The sequence below is a fragment of the Coloeus monedula genome, assembly GCF_965178545.1.
Source record: "Coloeus monedula genome assembly, chromosome: 23".
Lineage (NCBI taxonomy): Eukaryota > Metazoa > Chordata > Aves > Passeriformes > Corvidae > Coloeus > Coloeus monedula.
The window spans coordinates 3530828-3550588 of record NC_138803.1 but is presented as its reverse complement, the minus strand read 5'-3'; the positions used below and the strand labels follow the sequence as shown (position 1 = coordinate 3550588).

The following is a 19761-nucleotide window of genomic DNA, read 5'->3' as shown; positions in this document are numbered from 1 at the left end:
CAATTGTGCAGTCCAGTTACAACAGTGTAGTTTCTATGGGATCAATCACCATCTTAAGACTTACTGCCCAAAAATCCAGACAAATGCTCTGATTCACTCAGATGAAAGAAAAAAAAAAGCTTATGTTATTTCTAAAATCTGCAATGCTAATTCCTTCTTAGTCCAAGTAATGTAAACATCTCAGTGTCTTTGATTACAGTAGACCTACAAATGTGAGTAAGGGTCTTGATCCACCTCACTCTGTTCCATTGGCTTTCCAGATCATTCCATAGTCTTCATCATCATCAAAAACCATTTGAGTTTATGCTCAAATCCATCCTTCTGAAGTGATTACATTCCAAAACACAACAAAAATATGTCCCTCCTTAGGATAAAACTTGTATTCCAAGGCTTGCCTTCCATCCCATTGTGAATTAACTGAAGGCTGCTGGTACTTTTATATTCTTTACTTTTAAACTCCAGTGAATGTGCAAGTAGTGCCTGAGCTGCCAACACCGTGAAACAGCTTTTGATGTGTTTATTTGGATGGAAGCCTCACTGGGATGGGCATTCCAAGTATTTCAGGAGGACTTGCAAATCTGCAATGCCGAGTCTATAAAATGCATCTAAATCTTCCATGCTGGGGGTGGATTTCTTGGTCCTTTAGGTTTTGAAAATCGATTTGCAAAGCCTAGGAAGAAATTATATATATATTTTTAATGCAACAAATTCTGTATGTTATAGATGCTGATTATGTAATCCCTTAAAATAACACAGGATTTGAAAATACTTGTAGTTTCAGATCTTTCCTAAGCTTTAAGATATGACAGAAAAGCAACATCCTGTAGCTGCGAATAAAGTTGTAAATGTGTAAAAACTAAATGTGTAAAAACCAATGAGCATTATCTGCAATGTTTGTAGTTTGTAAGTGTTCTGCCTGGCATTTAGATTTCCAAGAACCAGGTTCTTCCTACCAAAACACAAAGAGGAAAACATACCAAAGTTAAGGAAAGACCTCGGAGAGTTTGTTGGGGCAGGTTCTGATGATTTTGTCAGTGAAGATGGACTGCAGATGCCTAGAAATAAAAAATGAGACCGGAGCAGTTGGTCACTGGTACTTCCAGAGCTGAACTTATGGAATCACGGAATTCTTTAGGTTGGAAAAGGCCTCTAAGATAATCCAGTCCAACCATCAAACCAGCACCAAGCCCCATCCAGCCTGGCCCTGGACACTGCCAGGGATCCAGGGGCAGCCACAGCTTCTCTGGGCACCCTGTGCCAGGGCCTGCCCACCCTCACAGGGAGGAATTCCATCCTTAATTTGTGCAATCCCATATTTACAGAGAGTGGATTTACTACTGCAGCAAGTAGTAAATTTTTCTGCTGAGAAAACGTTTGCTCAGAAGTGCTTTAAACGCTTTTTAGCAGTCCTGTTTTCAAGGTAAGCCTTTTAATTTTAGACCAAAGGGATTTTAGTGAGAGATTCCTTATTTGTGCTCCAAATAGACTGGTCAGAATCCAGGCTGGGGCTCACATTCTCCCAGCACCCATATCTCCCATTTGTAGGGTCCTGCAACACAGGTTTGAACAACCTGAAGAATTTGGTAATTTGTCCCCAAGGCACCTGAAGGTCAGCACATCATCCTTATGACATTCCTACAACAGCTACAGCTCTCCAGGTGAGAAGGTGCTCAGCTGGCACAGCCCTGTGTGTCCTGCTCCAAAGTGTGGGGAATTTCACACTGGAAAAGTTCAGGTTCTTGATATTTCCATGCCACACATTTAAATACTTGCTTAAATCCATTGGGAAGATACTAGCCTGAAAGACTTACTTTTTCTCACATTTTTCAATATTTTCAAGCTCTGTTAAAAAAAAAAATAGAAAAAGACTAGTTGGAAAAAAATGTAGGAAGCAGTGGATCAGTTACTGTGGTAAAGGGAATTCACTGGTAAATGTACAAGTATACATCTCATAAAAGCAAACTTTGTGCCACTCTCTTTGGCTTTTTCCTTGTCAGCCCAAATGCCTCCAGTCTGTATTTTTCTTGCTGTTTTCCTCAAATGCTTTTCTGTTCCACCATAACACCCCAAAGTACAAGCTCACGAGGATAATTAACAGGAGCCTCAAGAAGAGGAGGCTGGTGATGGTTCTGTCCTTGTAGGACAGACTCAGACTCCACTGGAGCAACTTTTCCCCAGAGGAATTGGCACTCAGGTGGATGGAGTGCTGGGGCATAACCCCTGCCCTGGGCAGGGCTGCATTACCCTGTTCCCAGTGCAGACAGGGCAGGTGTTTGCACTTCTACATCAGAATATTTTTATTATTCTTCTTTTCTTGCCATAAACACGAGCAGTCTCGAAGCAGGGCCCTGTTCCCCCAGTTAGCAGTGAGAGGGCAGCAGCAGCAGCAGCTGTGCCAGAGCCAGCCCTTCTCTCACCCTCTCCCTTTTCCACACCTTTTCTTTTGTTTCTTTTACCTTGCTCCTCCTGAAGCATTTCATGAGTTCTTTGGATGATGTTTCGGAGCCCTTGTTCTCCAAACCTGCAGGACTAGAGGAATTTCTTGCAGCAGGCTGCAGACCTGGGAACATACATCATACATACATTTTCAGTGGTCATTCGTAAATCCTGCTGGTTTTTTCCAAGTGCTTTGTTGTTGCTTTTCATCTCCTCTAATGCAGCACTTCTAGAAATTTTATGCAGGTTCCCTAGTTGTGTTTATTTTTGTTGTATTTGCTGAACTCTCCTGCAGGGAAGTGCTGAAGCACTACACTGTAATGCTTTGAACAAGTGGGCCATGCTCTCAGAAACCTACAGGTTTAGGTGTGAGTGTAAAACCTCAGTTACATCCCGAGAAAAGAGCTCAGCACTTACTTGCTGCCTCAGCGAGAACAAACGACTCTGGGGTTCTTTCAGGAAGCGGAGGAGGAGAATTAGAGCCATCCTGGGTTGTCTCTGAGAAAGCAAAAATAAAAGACTTGGTTACCTAGCTTTAAAATTATATATATATATATATATAAATTATTACCAACCATCTTATCTCAGTTGTCTCAAAGGAAACACACAACATGCAGACAAAGAGGAGCCTGCAAGGAACATCCTCATGTACAGGATGAGGCAAGAGCTGATTAGGAAATATAAAACTACCAGTTCATTTGGTTGCAGAACTGTTCTGGTTAGAACTATTTAGTTGCAGAACTATTTAGCAACAATTTCCATTGCACTGAGCATGGACCTTAAACACATTTACTAAATAAAGCAGTTTCAGAAAAAAAGCAGGTCTTAATTACAAAGATTATCCCAGTGTTAAACTTATACCTGTTCGTGGGCTCCAAAGCTTCACACTCTGGAAACAAAAAACAAGGCAGGTATTTAAAATTCCCACATCCAAATGTTGTTTTCTTGCACACAAGGAAGCCAGAGAAGATGAGGAAAGGATGTGATGTGCAAACACCCTCCCACACACACCTCCACGCTCACGTAAAGGAAGACAGACTTGTGCCTTATTCTTCTAGTTCACAGAGCTGTCACTCAGCTATGGGATGATCAAGAGATGCCTAAATTTTGTTCAGCTCCTGTTGGTTCCACAGGGCTGTGTGAAGCTCAGCAGAACACGAATGTCCTGTCTTCATTATCCTTCTCTAAATGAGGGGCAATATGTTTGTTACCCTGTACTGGTCTTAGAATCCCAAAAAATAATGTTTGGAGTAAAATAGATGTTGATAGGAAGGGGCTGGACTGAGGCCATGTCTTCTTCCCAATCCTGAGCCCTGAAATCCCTGGAAGTGTTCAAAGTCAGGTTGGACAGGGCTTGGAGCAACCTGGTCTAGTGGAAGGTGTCCCTGCCCATGGCAGGGGGTGGAATGGGATCATGTTAAGAGTCCCTTCCAACCCAGACCATCCCATGATTCTGTGATTCTATGAAATAATTTATGGCAAGTACAAAGTGGCAAAACTAGAGTCTTTCTCATAGAAGGAAATGTGATAAGGAGATTGGCATAGAAATAATGCCAGAAAAGAGGTAAAATGCCACTTACTTACCTTACATGGTCTCAATCTCACAGGGTCAGGAAACCCCTCTGAGTGAGACTCACCACTCCACTCCCAGGAGGTTCCGATATTTGGATTTCTGTCTGGAAGCTGGAAATCTGAAGTGGCCTGAGGAAATTGTCCTAGAAGCAATTGAACACCAGAGAGATCATTTCTCACCCCAGGCAGCCAGAGCACAGACACTGCCGGATGCTACGGGACCACACCGATGTCAGGTGAGCCTTCAGTGCTTCTCAGACCCATATTTAATGTTGTTAGTCACTTACCCAACTCACTGGCCACAATGAAGGACTCGGGGGTGCGCTGGGGCAGGGGTGGAGCATCATCATCATCATCATCTGGCTGTGGCAGGGGGGCTGATTGGAGAGACACAGGTTACTGGCATGGCAGGACATGAGGGGGACCACAGGCCTGTATAGAGGAGAGGGCTGCTCCTGCCTTGCCACGCACCAGAGATTAAGGTTAAACACCTCTAAACTTTTGGTTAAACGTCCAAATAGCTCTCAGCACCAATTGCACAAGGAAAATGAGCATAACCCAACACAGCCAGGCACACAGCTGGTGGTTCGGCTGCTCCTTGGCTTGGGCTGCAACTCGCGTAACTTCCTAAGGGCACCGGGATAACGAGCATGTCTTTGTGACAGTGAATGCTGAGGGGCCTGGGCAGGGCAAAGTGGAGCAAGTGCCAAAGCTGTGGACAACAGGAAATGTCCAGCTGGACCAGGACTAACCAGATCAAGGAATAATTCCACCTTCCTCCTATGACAGGTGATGGATTTAAGGATACAGATCTGGGCAAAATACTTGTGTTGAATCATGGAATCATAGAATGGGTTGGGTTGGAAGGGACCTTAAAAACCATTTAGATCCAACAAGCCCACCATGGGCAGGGGTGTCACCCAGTAGATCAGGTAGCTCAGGGCCCCTGAAGTCCTGGATCTCTCAATCTCAGTGAGATTTCAGTGTCCCCCACATGACACTCTGAAGCAAAGAGTGAGTAGGGTTTGGCCTGAAAATAAGATCCTCAGAAAAAACCATTTCTGGGAGCTTTCTGAATGCTTTTTGGAGCACCTTGCTGTAAGAATTGGTCAGCACCAGTCCCTGCCACCCTGTGAGAGCTGCTCTGAGGTGACACAGAGGTTCAGAGCAGCTGTGTAACTCAAACACGAAAATCACGCTGTTCTAAAAATGCTTGTGGAAAAAAATTAAGGCAGGATGAAAAGAGTGTGAGGATGAAACCAGTTACTCCCTCAGCTCCCATGAGAACCCAGTCCTGAGGAGCAGCCACAGCCCTCCCTGGACACCAGATGACCACACTGACCACTCCCTCCAGCACACCCCAGTCCAGAGAGACCTTGTCCCATGTGTCCCCTTGTCCCAGTAGCACTCACCCAAGGGGAACATCCTCTCCTCGTTCAGGGGAGTGTGGTGGGACGATGGGGAGCTGGCTGTGGTAGGCTGTAGTGGGGCACTGGCAGAGCAAGAACAGAGGAGCTCATCCTGCCCCTCCAGAAAGGGAAACACGGGGGACACGGGGTTGTCTGGAGAGAGTGATGAGAAGTAGGAGTCTTCTGCTGAGCACAGGTAAGGGTGAGGGTATTGCCCCTGGTGCCTCTGGCCTGGGAGGGCGTCTGCTGCTCGTCTGGAGGTGTTCGGGTCCACAGGGGAAAATCCATCCTGGAAGCTTGAGTGACTGGCTTTTGGCCCCTGTGGACTCCAAACAGGCTTGGCATCCCCTGCATCCCGTTCCCAGTCTTCTCCCTGCTGCCCCAGGGCTAGAGGGGTCGATACAGTCCATGCCAGAGGTGCTTTGGCACCAGGCCCCCTCCCGCCTGCTCCCTTTGGCTCCAGGTCCAGCTCCCAGCTGCGGTGTTTCTGAGGGGCATCCCCAGCACCCCTGGGCTCGCCGGCAGCCGCCTTCCTGCGGCTGATGAAGTTCAAAGCACCGAAGGAGATGGCCTGTCTGATGGGGGGCACACCCTGGGCAGAGCTGTGCTGTGCTGCCATGGCACACGGTGAGGGCAGGGACGCTTTGCTCTGTGCCGCAGGACGGAGACGTTGGTGCTCCTCCTGCTGCGGAGGCAGGTGTTGGTGTGCAACCTGCTCCTCTCGTTCTGAGCTGCAGTAAAGCACAAAAAAGTGGTGTGGAGTCAAGGCCATCGAGGGCTCAGAAAATGTCAGCCCACTAACGGGGCCCACAGCACTGCTCCCAGCAGCAATTCCCTCGGGAACGCAGAGCCCAACTCGGCCTCAAGCCAGGAGCACAGGGAAGGACTGTGCTCCACTTCGACACCAGTAAATGGTGAACAGGGGAGGCCCCTTTATGCCAGCAAACTGAATGAAAAAGCAAAATTATTTACAGAAAGAGGACACTGCAATCCCAAACAGTGCCCACAGAGAGATCCCACCACCCTTGGAAGCTGCTGGTACTGGGAAGTTGGATCCTCAGGACTGCTATTCCTGCAGCAAGGGGCACTGGAGTGGAATGTGCAGATGGAAGATGGGACCACTGGGGGGACATTCCGTGCCAGGCAGAGGGCTGGGATAACCCAGCCCTTGGTGTCTCCATGTGCATGAGACTGTTTCTATACTGTTCCATACTCTTCTCAGTTCATATGTGAAACACTGCGTGAAACAAAGCCCAGGGCAGAAGAAGGGGACTGATAATGACACACAGGGAAGACGCTGAGACACATCAGTGAGAAGAGCAGGAATTATTAGGAAATTAAGAAAAATTTCTTCACTGAGGGGGTGATCAGGCATTGGAACAGGCTGCCCAAGAAAGTGGTGGAAACACCATCTGTGGAAGTATTCAAAAAACATGTAGATGTGGCACTTGGGACACAGCTTACTGTTGGACCTGGCAGTGCTGGGTTAATGGTTGTGCCCGGTGGTCTTAGAAGATTTTTCCAACCTTTATGATTCGATGAATTTTGTTAGGAAAAACATGAGGGTCAAAGTGGGACTCAAGGGAGGCAGCAGATCCTGAGAGCTAAAGTGTTCCAAAGCACACATCAAAAAGTTCACCTCTCTGAAATTGTGTGGGTGACTGCAAATACCAACCAGGGATACTTGTGCTGAGGCCTTACCAGGTGAGTAAACTCAGGCCATAAATGTCTTCCACTGGAGTCAGGACCGGCTTGGCTGCAGGATGTCCTGCTCCTTCCTAGGAAAAGGAAATGTTGGCAAACAAGAGTGAGGAGGCAGAATGCAAACACCAACGTGCTGCTTCAGGAGTCGGAATTTTTGCCAACTACTTCTAATTACTAAAGCACTTGGGAAATGATCAGCAGCAACTTGAAAACACCAAGGTGGAGCTGAAAACTGCAGACAGAACTTCCTGAAGAACAACTCCTGCCAGCACCTTTCTGAATCGAGAGCACAGCAAGCCCTACAACCATCCAGCTGTGCCAAACAGCTGGCAGGCAGCCTGTGCAGACACTCTGCCTTCAGGAGCCCACACTGGGCAAGCTGGGTGCTGGTTTTGTTTGTGACACCAGCTCATGGCCATCCCCATGCTCTGCACAGTGTCCTCAGAGGAGAGGGAGGTTTAGGGGGGCGAGAGTTTTGGGCAAGAGCTACAAAACCACATCCTGACTTGAAGCGTCCTCTGCATTTTGTGTCAGCCCAGCTCTGTGTGACCTTTGCTCACAGACTGTCCTTAACCAGGCCGAAAAGGCTTTTCCCAGTTCTTTTCTCACTCAGCTCTGGCTTGGAACATCCTGCAAATCCTATGGCAAAACTGAGGCACGAGTCCCATTGCAGGATCCTCTTCCCAATTCTTTAGATAAAAGTTTCTGACAAAATGAGCTCACTGTGACCTTCCAGGCTTTGCTGTGATGCATTTACTTTCCTGGATTTGATCCAGCGAGGCTCATGTTGGCAGTCACAGAACAGCAAGAGCAAAGAAAACCTCAAGCAGAGATGTTTTGGCTCTTCATGTTAATGTGCAACTTCACACCAAGATCACATTATTTTTCCTCAGAGGTGTAACAGATTTGTGAGACTTTGCCATGTTTTTTCACAAGATATTTCCCCCTATGTCCTCCCAAAGACAGGCTGTGGTGCTGATTCCCTCACTAGCACACGAGGTAACACTTTCAGCCTCACTGCCTCGTGATCCCAAGCTTCCCAACCTGGACCTTCCCAACCTGATCTAAAAATCCCTCAGCTGCTTCCAAGAACTCCATGAAGACAAGTTTCTCTGGAACATCCCCATGGAAATCAGTCCCTCCTGTAGAAAGTTCGTGCTTTTCTATTCACTCATGACATTAAACAATCATAAAAATATATAGAAAATAGAAAATGGTTTTGAGATGGAAGAAAATCTAGGTCTTGTTTGTGATAAGCATTGCACATTTAGGGGAAGAGCTGGATTCTCATGGGTTAACTTCAAAAGAGACTCAGTTTGGGTATCAAGGGGAGCAGAAAATATGGGAATTCATCCCAGGTCTGCAGCAGGAACTGAGGTTAGAGCTGGAGTGCCCAGGCTGCAAGAGGCAGGGTGTTTGTCCTGGGACTTTTACCTGTGAAGCAGCAAAATCTTTCTGGGCATCGAGTGCTTGAATCTGCCTTTTGAAGAGCTCAATCACCACGTCGTAAACCAGCTCATACTGCTCCTGCATTCCAGACAGAAAAAACGTGACAGCCAGCACCGGTGGGACCTGTAAATGGCACCTCTTCCCAATCAAGTAGCACCCCTGAGAGAAGCTGCCTTTCCTGTCCAGTGGCAGGGTGTGAATTCTGAGAAGAGGCAGAAGCCACGACTCTCACAGGGTTCACACCGAAGCATTTGGGGGGTTTTTGGGTGTGCAAACAATGCTGTTCTGCATTCAGCTTCCTCTTCAGTCTGTTGCAGCTGAGAAAAGTTCCCACTTCATTGCCTGGACAGTTCCTGGTTTCCAGCACAAGCGTTCGATAAATCACACTGTGAGTGCTGTCCCAGCTGTCCACAAGGAAATGCTCAGCTACCAAATTAATTTCTGCAAAATCATTGTTCTGTTCAGAAAAGGGACTTTGCACAACATCTCCACACCCCAGCTCCCACCAGCACTGCTGCTCTGGGTTTCCCTGCTGTGAACCCTCCTGGGGAAAAGGTGAGGTCCCGGCATGGACCAGTTGGTGACATTCCCCAAACCTACCTTGGTCTGCACTATGCAAGGTCTTTGTGTGCGCATTTCCTGGACCAGACTGAACACACTGAAGTTCACTGGAACAATCTGGCGAGAAAGGGAAAAGACAAAATGGTTTCAAACTAAAAGAGAAGAGATTTAGGTTAGATATTGGGAAGGAATTGTTCCCAGTGAGGGTGGTGAGGCCCTGGCACAGGGTGCCCAGAGAAGCTGTGGCTGCCCCTGGATCCCTGGCAGTGTCCAAGGCCAGGTTGGATGGGGCTTAGAGCAACCTGGGACAGTGGAAGGTGTCCCTGCCCATGGCAGGGGGCTGGAAAGAGAGGGTCTTTAAGGTCCCTCCAACCCAAGTCTTTCCATGATTTCTATGATTTCTCTGATAAAAATTACAGACAGGCCTAATTCCACGAAGCTTCCAAGTCATGATGCAGTCCAGAGCACTGTCTGAAATCCAGGCCTGCTACTGCAAGAATTTTTAACAAAGGGCCTGCTTTAAGTGCTGTTTTATTTATTACAAACCACCCTCCTCCCTCCTCCTGTCTCACACTCCACAGAGTGTTAGAGTGTTAGTTATTAAGCTGCAGGCAGCACAGAGGACGTGACACTGATTTCCCTGTTGGATGGGTTCAGGGAACGGTAGAACAGAAGACATCAGGCTCTCCTCTGAGTCCCAGCAACCTGCCCTGAGGCCAGGGATTACTGCCTGTGCCACCGTTATTGGAGAGTCAGAGTAAAGCAAGGTGGTGGTTTGGAAATGCTGAGTATCTGATGTGTAAGTGCGGAGAGACAAATACAGATAGTAAAGATGTATTGAAGAGTGAAGGTCGGCACAGGGCCGTGTGCTGTGAGCTGAAGGCCTGGCCAGAGGGAGCAGTGGAGGGGGGATTCTGCCCCACTGCTGTGATGCTGTCAGTGTCTAGAGAGAGAGGAGTGGCACAAACTGGGGATGGGGAATCAGCGCTTTGATCACCGGCATTCTCCAGTCAGGCCATGGGGAGCTCCCATCCACCTGAAATCCACCTGAGTGCAGTCAGAGGAGGTGAAAGGGAGAGGGAAGGTTGGGGAGGGACAGAGGGGTGCAGGTGCCATCGAAGGCAGTGAGGGGTTGGCACTCACCCCATCCTTCAGCAGCTTCTGGGTGTAGTCGATGGTGCAGATGACGCCGGTTCTGCCGCAGCCAGCACTGCAATGACAGCCACAGCAGGATTGCCAGCACAGCTCAGAAGGTGGGCACACTGTGTTTTCTGACAAGGATATTTGGAGAAGACCCACAGCCACCTGTCCCTTCCACACAGCAGAAGGTACAGACCCGCATGATGCTGCAGCTTCAGCCCACGCAGGGCTCTGCTGCACAGGGTTGGGAGGCACAGCTCATCCCCTGAGAACTGCTCTCAGTCCTCCTGTGCTGACCAGCCACACACGGACATGCCCAGTGGTGGTGATCTCTGACCCAGACCTTCTCACTCTCTACAACTCCCTGGCCAGGTGCTGGTCTCTTCTCCCAACTAACAAGGGACAGGACAAGAGGAAATGGCCTCAGGTTGCCCCAGGGGAGGTTTAGATTGGATATCAGGAAAAATTTCTACACCAAAAGCATTGTCAAGCACTGGCACAGGCTGTCCAGGGCAGTGGTGAAGTCACCATTGAGAAAACGTGTAGATGTGGCACTTGAGGACGTGGTTTAGTGGTGGCCTTGGCAGTGCTGGGCAGATGATTGGGCTCGACCATCTTAAAGGACTTTTCCAACCTAAGCAATTCCATGATTCTGTGATTCTGTTGCTGGCCTGCTGCTGCCTCCTTCCCTGCCCCCTGGCCATGCTGGCTGTCCTCAGAGGAGCCCTTTGCCTTAGGGCTCCCTACAAGAGGAGCTTGGCTGTGGGCTTGGCCATCTTCCCTGCTTTGTGACCCCTCGGGATGTGGGAGCACAGGGGTCTGGGGGCCAGCAGCCCTTCCCTGCTGGCAGCCAGGTTACCCACCTGCAGTGGATGCAGACAGGGACCCTGTCATCGGGCTGGTAGCAGCGAACATCCCTGACGAGCTCCAGGATGGGCTCGATGGATGAGGGGATGTGGTGGTCCGGCCAGTTTTTGTAGTGGAAGTGGTAGATGGTGCGGGTTGCCTGCAGAGGAAGAGCAGTGGCAGGGTCTGGGATGTCGGCATGGCAAGGGAAGCTGGATTTCTGCTCCATCTCCAACTCCCTTCTGCATCAGCAGGCAAAGGGCAGAGGAACAGTTTGCAGCTGGTTTTGCTGCAGGAGCCGTTTTATGACATTCTTGGCCTCACTTACCTGGAGTCTGATTTGCCATGACTGACAAACAGCTTCAGAAACTGAGGTCTGACTTAATGAATTTTTTACTTTCTTTGTTCCCTCAACTGCTGTCAAATCTAATTCAGCAGCCTGAGCAGTCTAAACTTTTCTGCACAAAATGTACCATATTTCAATATATTATTTATATAACAAAGCCAGCTCGGGTGCATTTTCTGCCTTGACCTTTCCTCCTTACCTCATTCAGGGTCACCTTTAAAGTTCTGATCACATACTCATTCCTCTTCTCCTCAGCCTCCTGCAGAAGAAGTCAGAGTCACATTTTCCATGGGTGCCCCGGGGGGGGTCAGGGTGCTGGGGTGGCTGCACTCACACAGGTGATGGCGAAGGGGCCACAGTGCAGGGGGGAGCCGTCCACCTCTGCCCAGTACCGCTCACACTTCTTCTGTTGGGACAAGCAGGATGTGTTTGGTTATTCCCCACTGGCCCAGCTGTGCTGTCTCCTCTTTCACTTTTCAGGACAAAATTCACGTTGGGAAGAGGCTCAGCTCTTGCTGCTGTCCAGCTCCAGCCTCCCCTTCCTTGCAGCTGCCACTGCTGGTTTTGCCTTTCCAGAGAGATTCTCTATGCTACCGGAAATGGCTAAAGAATTTCATGAAATTCCAGACTGGGTTGGTTGGAAGGGACCTTAAAGATATCTCATTTCACCCCCTGCCATGGGCAGGGACATCTCCCATGGGACCATTTGTAGTTGGAGACTCAGAAAACAGCTCATATCAAACAGAAACTCGCTGTCACTAATGGGATTTAATAAAAATCTGCATCTCTCACCCTGCCCTGGCACTCAGAGGCCATCTGTGACACACTACTCACCTTCCCCATTTCAAACTCCATACAAGCCATGACCACGACCTGCAGGAAGAAAGTTCATTAGAAAAGTCTGAGCACAAGTTTCTTATCCAGGCAGCAAAATTAAACTCAGCTCTTGCAGGTACTTATCAGTGACAAGGAAACTCTGTGGGCTGCCTTCCCCCGAGCCCCAACTGCCAGACAAGTCACACTGGGACATCACCCACAGCCTGGCACAAGGACCTCCCCAGCCACCACCCAAAGGCAGGGACAGCCACCAGCAGACTCCTGCCTTGGCACGAGTGGGAGGAGGCTGACGGTAGAGATGTGGGACACACACAACATCTGGAGTGAAACCCTGGCTCACAAAGGACTTCAGGATGTAAGGACAACTTTTCTTAAAAAAAAGGACATAAAAACTTTATATTTAGATATAAATCTGCACCTTACCAGGACTTCATACTCCCAAATCATCCTCCAAAAGTCAATGACAGTAGTGGGGAGAGGACCCTGGGTTGCAATATATGCTCTTGGCCCGTAGACACCCTGGAACATTCAAACCAGACATGGACACATCTGTGCATAGTTCACCAGCAGAAATAAAGTCATTCCTCTCTCTGAATTTACTTCTATCAGCAAGCCCATTAAGAATTTATAAGGACTTTCATATAGTTGAATTTTGGGCACATACATTAACTCGAGCAGGGATGTGCAAAGAAAAGGCAGGGCCGAGCTGGGGAGCTGGGATTGAGCTGAGACCAGCACCAGTTCTTACAGTGCTCTGGGAGCTTGAAGGTGATGTGGCCACAGAATGAACAATGATCCTGTTGGGAAGGTCTTTTCTCCTGCAGAAGAGTCCTGGGTCACTGTCATGGAGAATGAAGGGAACCAACCAACTATCTATCTATCTATCCATCTATCCATCTATCCATCTGTCAATCAGAGAAGGGTTGTAGGCCCAGGACAATCCCAAAACACGTGGAGCTGCTGATGGAGCACTGCCCCACACTGACGTGCCCCGTTGCTCGCCCCAGCAGCGGGTCCCAGCCGTGCAGCACTGCAAGGTTTCCTGCCTCTGCACTGGTTTCAGCCCAGGTGACTCTGGCCACAGGCAATTTTGCACCACTGTCACCCACCAAAGGCAGCAACGGCGACAAGGAAGTTGGGGCTGTGAACCACAAACTGTTCACCCATGGCCCCGGCACGAGTGTGTCCCCTGCCCCATAGCCTGGTGCCTCTGTGCTGCACAGAGGGTTTCTGGAGGGCTCACTGGTTGTACACATCTTCTTACATCAGTCATCCTTGAGCACAGCCCAGAAATTACTGCAGAGCCCCTGACCTGCTCCTCTTGGCACAACCCACCATGGTGGCAGGACCAACACCTTTGCAGGACAAAACGGCACAAAAGAGGCCATACCTTGATGAAGTTGGCATTGATGTAATGAGAATCTGTGTCAGATGTAATCAGGGACAACTCCACTCTGGTGTGGTCAACTGAAAAAAACAGGAGAAGCAGCAGTCAGTGTCTGTCTTTCACGGTCACTGAGTCCTTGGAGGGCAGCACAAGGTGCTTTGGGGGAGCACTCACATCAGAGAGCTCATCCAGGGCAGGTGGGTGGCTGTGCAAGCAGCTGATGTCCCTCCCACACCTCCCACACCTCCCACAGCCCTGCTCAGAAGTGCCTCTGCCTACACACACAGGGGATGGATGAGATCCTTTTGGAGAGTTGGGGAGGCTTTATGGGAGAGCTGCAGGCGCTGCCACTGCCCCAGTGCAACGCTGATCCCCTCTGACCATGCAGAAAGCCAAGCCCAAAACCACCTAAACGCACTCCAGGCTCAAACCCGGTCTGTGGCGTTAGATACAAAGGTTTGAAAGCTGGACTCAATCTTGGAGGTCTTTTCCAACCTCAATTTTTCTGTGATTTACTTTCTTGTCCAAGTTGGAATGGATGAAAGAGACAGTCTGCTCTGATCCTGGGACAGACTGTCCTTTGGAGACCACTGCATCAAGCCAGGACAAGCCACAGCAGGTTTTGCCTGTTGTCTGCTTTGTACATCACGGAGACATAGCTGTCCAAAGGCCTTTGGATGCAAGGGATTGCAATGCTACCCAGGAAGCTTGCAAGGATGATCACTGGAGGATGTGTTTCCTAGTTAATAGGAGTCCTTCTGTCTCTAGAAAATATCACAGAATCACGGAATATCCTGGGTTGGAAAGGATCATCGAGTCCAACTCCCGTCCCTGCACAGGACATCCCCAGAACTCCACCATGTGCCTGAGGGCATTGATATGTGCCAAAGTCCCCCAGAGCAGGCACAGCAGCAGCCAAAGCCCTGCATCTGAACAGCAGGACTCAAAGCCAACAGACAGCAGTGAGATGCTCACACACAACAACTGTGCAGGCAGGCACCAGAGGATGAGAACAAGAAAAGCAAGAAAAACAAAAGGCTGAGTAGGAACATGTGCTATTTCCAACCTACAAGGTAAGATGTCCTTGTATCTGTTCTTCTTGACATTCTCTGGCTGCTCAGACACTGCTGCAGGGTAGATTTTATCCGATCTGTACTTTGTTGACTGTCTCTTCAGCTTCTGTGATAAAAGAGTGGAACAAATTACAGCAGACGTGCTACAGCCAGCGCACTACTAGAGAGCACATGCAGGTCTCGAGGGGTCGTGTTTGCTACCACAAAGCAAGGTTGGCACCATTAATTCTTTCCTGAGTGGCTTTTCTCAGAGCAAGAATAGACAGAACAACCTGAGAGCCCCAGCACAGCTTCTGAAGAATGGAAAGTGTGTGCTGAGGCAGTGCCCACACGTCGGCTTGTGAAGTGACACAAAGCATCGCCCTCACAAGTGAGTGAGACCCGGGGGAATTACTGTCAGTACAAAAGGCACCCAGATCAGAGGAGTGACAGTGTCAAAGCACCTTTAACAAATGATACCAGAAAGGACAGGTAAATCTATTGATTTTTCTCACTTTGGTAGAGGTGCTCCTGTCCATAGCTGGAAGCAGCGATGCTAAAGCCACTAAGGGAGCACAAGCAACTGGAGCAGAGTGGCTCCATGGACTGATGAAAGGGAAGAGAGGAGTCCTGGGACAGACACTTAGGGCTGAAAATCTCTCATCTCTTTCATTTTCAGGATAAAGCTGCAGTACTCACAGAGAGTTAAAGCATCTTTCTCCTGGCAAAGCATAGAATTTTATTTCACTGCCACCAGCTTCTAAATAACACATACTGTTTGTTACCATCAGCTTCTGAAGCACCAGCCCCACTGTATTTTTTCTTTCATATTTTTGTCTCCGGGTTGTTGGTTTTTAATATTAAACTGCAGTTTTAAACCACAAAATTCAGCCACAATACCCTAGGAGTTAAATCTCAGAGATCTGATGGAATGAGTCGGGGAGGAGGCACAGGAGGCTCGGGACAGTCCATGTGTCCAGCCTCTATTAATTAAGAACGTGGGGCAGACACAGTAGGACAGAAATTGTGGGAGCAGGATGGGTTTTGTGGCCTCCACATCCCTGTAGCCTTCTGAGCAATTCTGGTTTTGGTCACATCCTCCCCTGCCTCCTTTCAGTACACCCCCAGCTTCCAGGGAAAGCTTTCATAGAAGGGGCATGACTCCATACTAAAGTCAGTCTTCTCAGAGCCAAGGCCCTGAATCATCTGACTTTTCTGTCCCTGAATAATCTGACATTAAACTGTGTGGGCAATGCCTAGGTATGAAAAAGCAAGTGGGAATCACAGAATCATGGAATATCCTGGGCTGGAAGGGATCCACAAGAATAACTGAGTCCAGCTTCTGGTCTTGCACAGACATTCCAAAATCCCACCCTGTGCCTCAGAGCATTGTCCAAATGCTCCTGGAGCTCTGGCAGCCTTGGGGCCGTGCCCATTCCTTGGGGAGCCTGGGCAGTGTGCAGCTGTGAGGCTGCACAGACAGAAAAAGGGGACTCCAACAAACCCGCTGCCATTTACAGTAACATCACCACAAACTTGCATGTACAAATGCTCGGTCCCACAAGGAGAGGGCAGGAATTAGGGAAGGAATGGCACTGAATATTTGTCACATTTGGAAACACAAGCCAGCACAACGGCCTGGTCAGGCCACTGCCTTGCCCCAGTGGCCACAAATCAGGTCACTCTAAGAAGATCTTATCCCATACAAGAGGAAATGCAGCCTTGACCATTTCTGCCTGCCATTTTGATCAGAAATGAACACATTAGGCTTCTGGAGCCAGCCTGAGCAGCAGGGCTCAGAGCCCACTGCCTCGCACGCACAGACACCCCGGCAGAGAGAGGGGAAACTCAGCAGGCTGTGACAGCGCTTTGTTCCATGGAACAACAGACTGTCACTGCAGGCTCAGATTAATCACTTCCCTCCACCCCAGACACCTGGAAACCAAACACTCAGCTTTCCCCAAGTGTTTGAAGTGTCAGATTTCACTGGTATGACAGAGCAGGGCTGGAGCTTGTGGGGACCCCTCAGTAACCCGGAGCCAGAGATGGGTCCAGTGTTTGGCACATCTCAGGTCTCACAGAGGTACCAGTTTTACCCTTCCCTTTGTTTGTTAAAGCTGGGCAATGTCACTGCCTCCCAGAGCAGCCCAGGCAGCCTGTCAGAGCCACCTGCCTCCAGCTGATACACCAAGAGCCATTTCCAGCCACCAGCTTTAGCCATGAGATGGTGCGTTGGCATCTGAGCCTCATCCCTGGCACCCAAACCAAAAAATGTGTCGGAGAGCTCACAAATTCAGGGCAATGCAGAACTCACGGGGTGGTGGGAGCCATTAGCATTTTTTGCAGCTATTGCCTTGAGGGAACAAGAAAGTAGTTTCCAGGAGGGGCCAGGAGCACTGCTGGATGTAGAGCACACAGATCCCAGGTCCCAGAATGGTTTGGGTGGGAACGGACCTTAAAGCTCATCTCATTCCACCCTGTGCCATGGGCACGGACACCTTCCACACTCCCAGGGTGCTCCAAGCCCCGTCCAACCTGGACTTGAACACTTCCAGGGATGGGGCAGCCACAGCTGCTGTGGGCAACCTGTGCTCCATGGAAACAAGGACGAGCTAAGTCAAGGAGAAACTGGAGATCCCTGGTAGGACCTCGTGTGCCACAGGTCTAACAAATTGCAATGGCGAGAAGGGGCAGAGGCTCCATATTCCTCCCTGTATCCTCAGTTGTGTCACCAGGGCCAGAAGCTCCATATTCCTCCCTGTCCCCCTGGTTCTGTTACCAGGCAAAGTGAAACCGCGTCCCGACAAGTGCATTCGGCAAGCAGAAAACAGGAAGCACTCGGGTAATTAGCTAAAAAGCAAACAGTTCAAATGCAAACCATTAAATTCCTCTCATGTCTTTACATCCCTCTTAGCCCAGTTAACTCCTAGGTGTCTATTAAAAAACTCCTAGAAAGTCTCACTGTCATGTGTTTGAGAAGTGACCGAGCGATTCCCTCCGACATGAGCTGAAACACTGAGCTGAGCCTTGAGTGAACTCACCAAAAACTCCTCTGCAAACTCTCCTCGGCTGAGCTTCTTGCCTTGGACCCTTTCCAGGTTCTGTAGCAGGATCTCCCTTTGGTCCATGGTGCTGGAGCCGGAGCGTGCCTGGCCTGGCCCTCCTGGGAAGGGACATGTCAAGTGATCCGCAGCGGAAGGCACCGCGGGGAGCGCTGGCTGTGGTTTTCTGACTTCATCACAGCCCTAAAGGAAATTAGTGCGTAGCAGATAATCCTGGTCAGACAACACAACAGAACACACAGCACAGGGCCCTCGTGCCCTCCTTTCAAACCACCCCTACTTGGCACGGGGTGGGCAGCACCGAGGGCAGGGGTGGGGACATGTTGGACACCAGTCCGAGACCCCCATCACCCCAATTCCTCCAGCACCATGTCCAGCCATCACTGCCAGGGGTACCCAGGGGTGAGCACAGGGAGCAGCTGGGGAGCATTCATGTCCCAAGTGGCTGTGATCCACCAGGAGGGCTTCAAACCTGGAATGTGACTGGAAGAGTCCATAAAACAGCATGGGAAATCTACAGTTCCCCTTCACACTTTTAATGTAGGATCCAGAATGGTTTGGGTTGGAAGGGACCTTAAAACTCATCTCAATGGGCAGGGACACCTTCCACTACCCCAGATTGCTCCAAGCCCCATCCAAGCTGGCCTTGGACACTTCCAGGGATGGAAGTTTTATTCTGCCTCCCGCATCAGCTGTAAAATATTTTGAAAGAATCCTTCAGGCAGATGCTGACACCCAAACAAGTGTTACTGCCCTGGACTGCACGACTTCTGAACAGAGGAAAACCATCCTTGTGCTTCAGGTCAACTCTTCCAGCTGCAATTCCCCACATCCCATGGCTTTTGTCAAAAGAGAGGATCAAATCCAACCCCAGCAGACTATAGAGATCAAATTAATGATGCCAGCCTGATTAACCTCTCTCACTCTGTAACACTTGAAAAACCCCACAGGTAAAGGAGGCCATTCCCAGGTGGGAAGAAGAGGCAGAGAGCACAGTTCTGGAAGGCCATCCATCTTCTCAATGTGCAGAAGTGAGGAAAGCTAAACAAAACTAAGCCAAAAACAACAATTCTCAACCAAAAAAAAAAAAAAACCAAAAGAGATGAGAATCACATCTTCCATATTTCCAATACCTCATGTGTTGCACAAAGGCTTCAAACTCATTGTACCAAGTCTGATTCTCTCCCTGACTGTAACTAGGGCCATTCAATGTGTCCCCTTCCGTGTTTCCTCGCAGATGGGGTACAGAGCAGCTCCAGGCTTCCTGTATTCAGTAGCTAAAAGGCAAAGGGCTGCTAATCACTCTTAGTTTAAAATATCAAATGCTAATTTTGCAGAAATAAGCCTTGGACTCACCTGAGAGGGAGAGTGACCTTTAGAATAACTAATGGAAACGTTTTAAAACAAACACTCACCTGCTGAGTCTGCAGTACTAAGCACTAACCTGGAGGCTTGAGTAGGAGTGAAGCCCACTTTTACTGCTAAATTTAAGAGAAACACAAGAAGAAAAACCAATTGATAACAAACTTCACTATTTTTGTTTGTAGTGGTAGCGAATCTCTTTTACACATTGCTCAGTGTCAGGTTCTGCTTGCAGTGTCTGGAAGAAGCACAACAGCTTTTCTCCAGTCACATCAATGAAAAGCCCAAGTTCTCCTCTGGAAAGTAGCATAGCCCTTTCTGTCAACTGTCCAAGTTCTCCTGAAAACAACCCAAACCCTCCCGTGTGTGTGTTTTAGAGAAAGAATTGGAGGCAGGTTTAAAGGGACTGTCAGGAAGAGGACGGCAGAATGAGTGACCCACCACCCCCTACAGCCCTCTCGCAGGCTGATTCCATCCCTTCCCCTGGGAGAACAGCAAGTGGGGGCTGTGAAACTGCTTTTTTACAGCCCACCAGTCATTATTTTGATTCCCACTAGGGGAGCAAACTGAGCTTCCAAGATCCTGAGATAAGGAATTA

General features: G+C 49.1%; 1 protein-coding gene across 1 annotated transcript; it reads right to left on the bottom strand.

Moving 5' to 3' along the window:
* Positions 1–605: 605 nt before the first annotated feature.
* Positions 606–17867, bottom strand: PTPN22 (protein tyrosine phosphatase non-receptor type 22; the record flags this gene model as incomplete). Its single annotated transcript, XM_082296111.1, has 21 exons — positions 606–670; positions 978–1055; positions 1812–1842; positions 2457–2560; positions 2854–2934; positions 3298–3325; positions 4021–4151; positions 4296–4385; positions 5421–6148; positions 7119–7195; positions 8556–8648; positions 9171–9248; positions 10275–10341; positions 11135–11277; positions 11663–11722; positions 11798–11869; positions 12298–12336; positions 12724–12819; positions 13691–13767; positions 14758–14866; positions 17781–17867. The coding sequence occupies 21 exons, from the start codon at positions 17865–17867 to the stop codon at positions 606–608; spliced, it is 2334 nt and encodes a 777-aa protein (XP_082152237.1).
* Positions 17868–19761: the final 1894 nt, after the last annotated feature.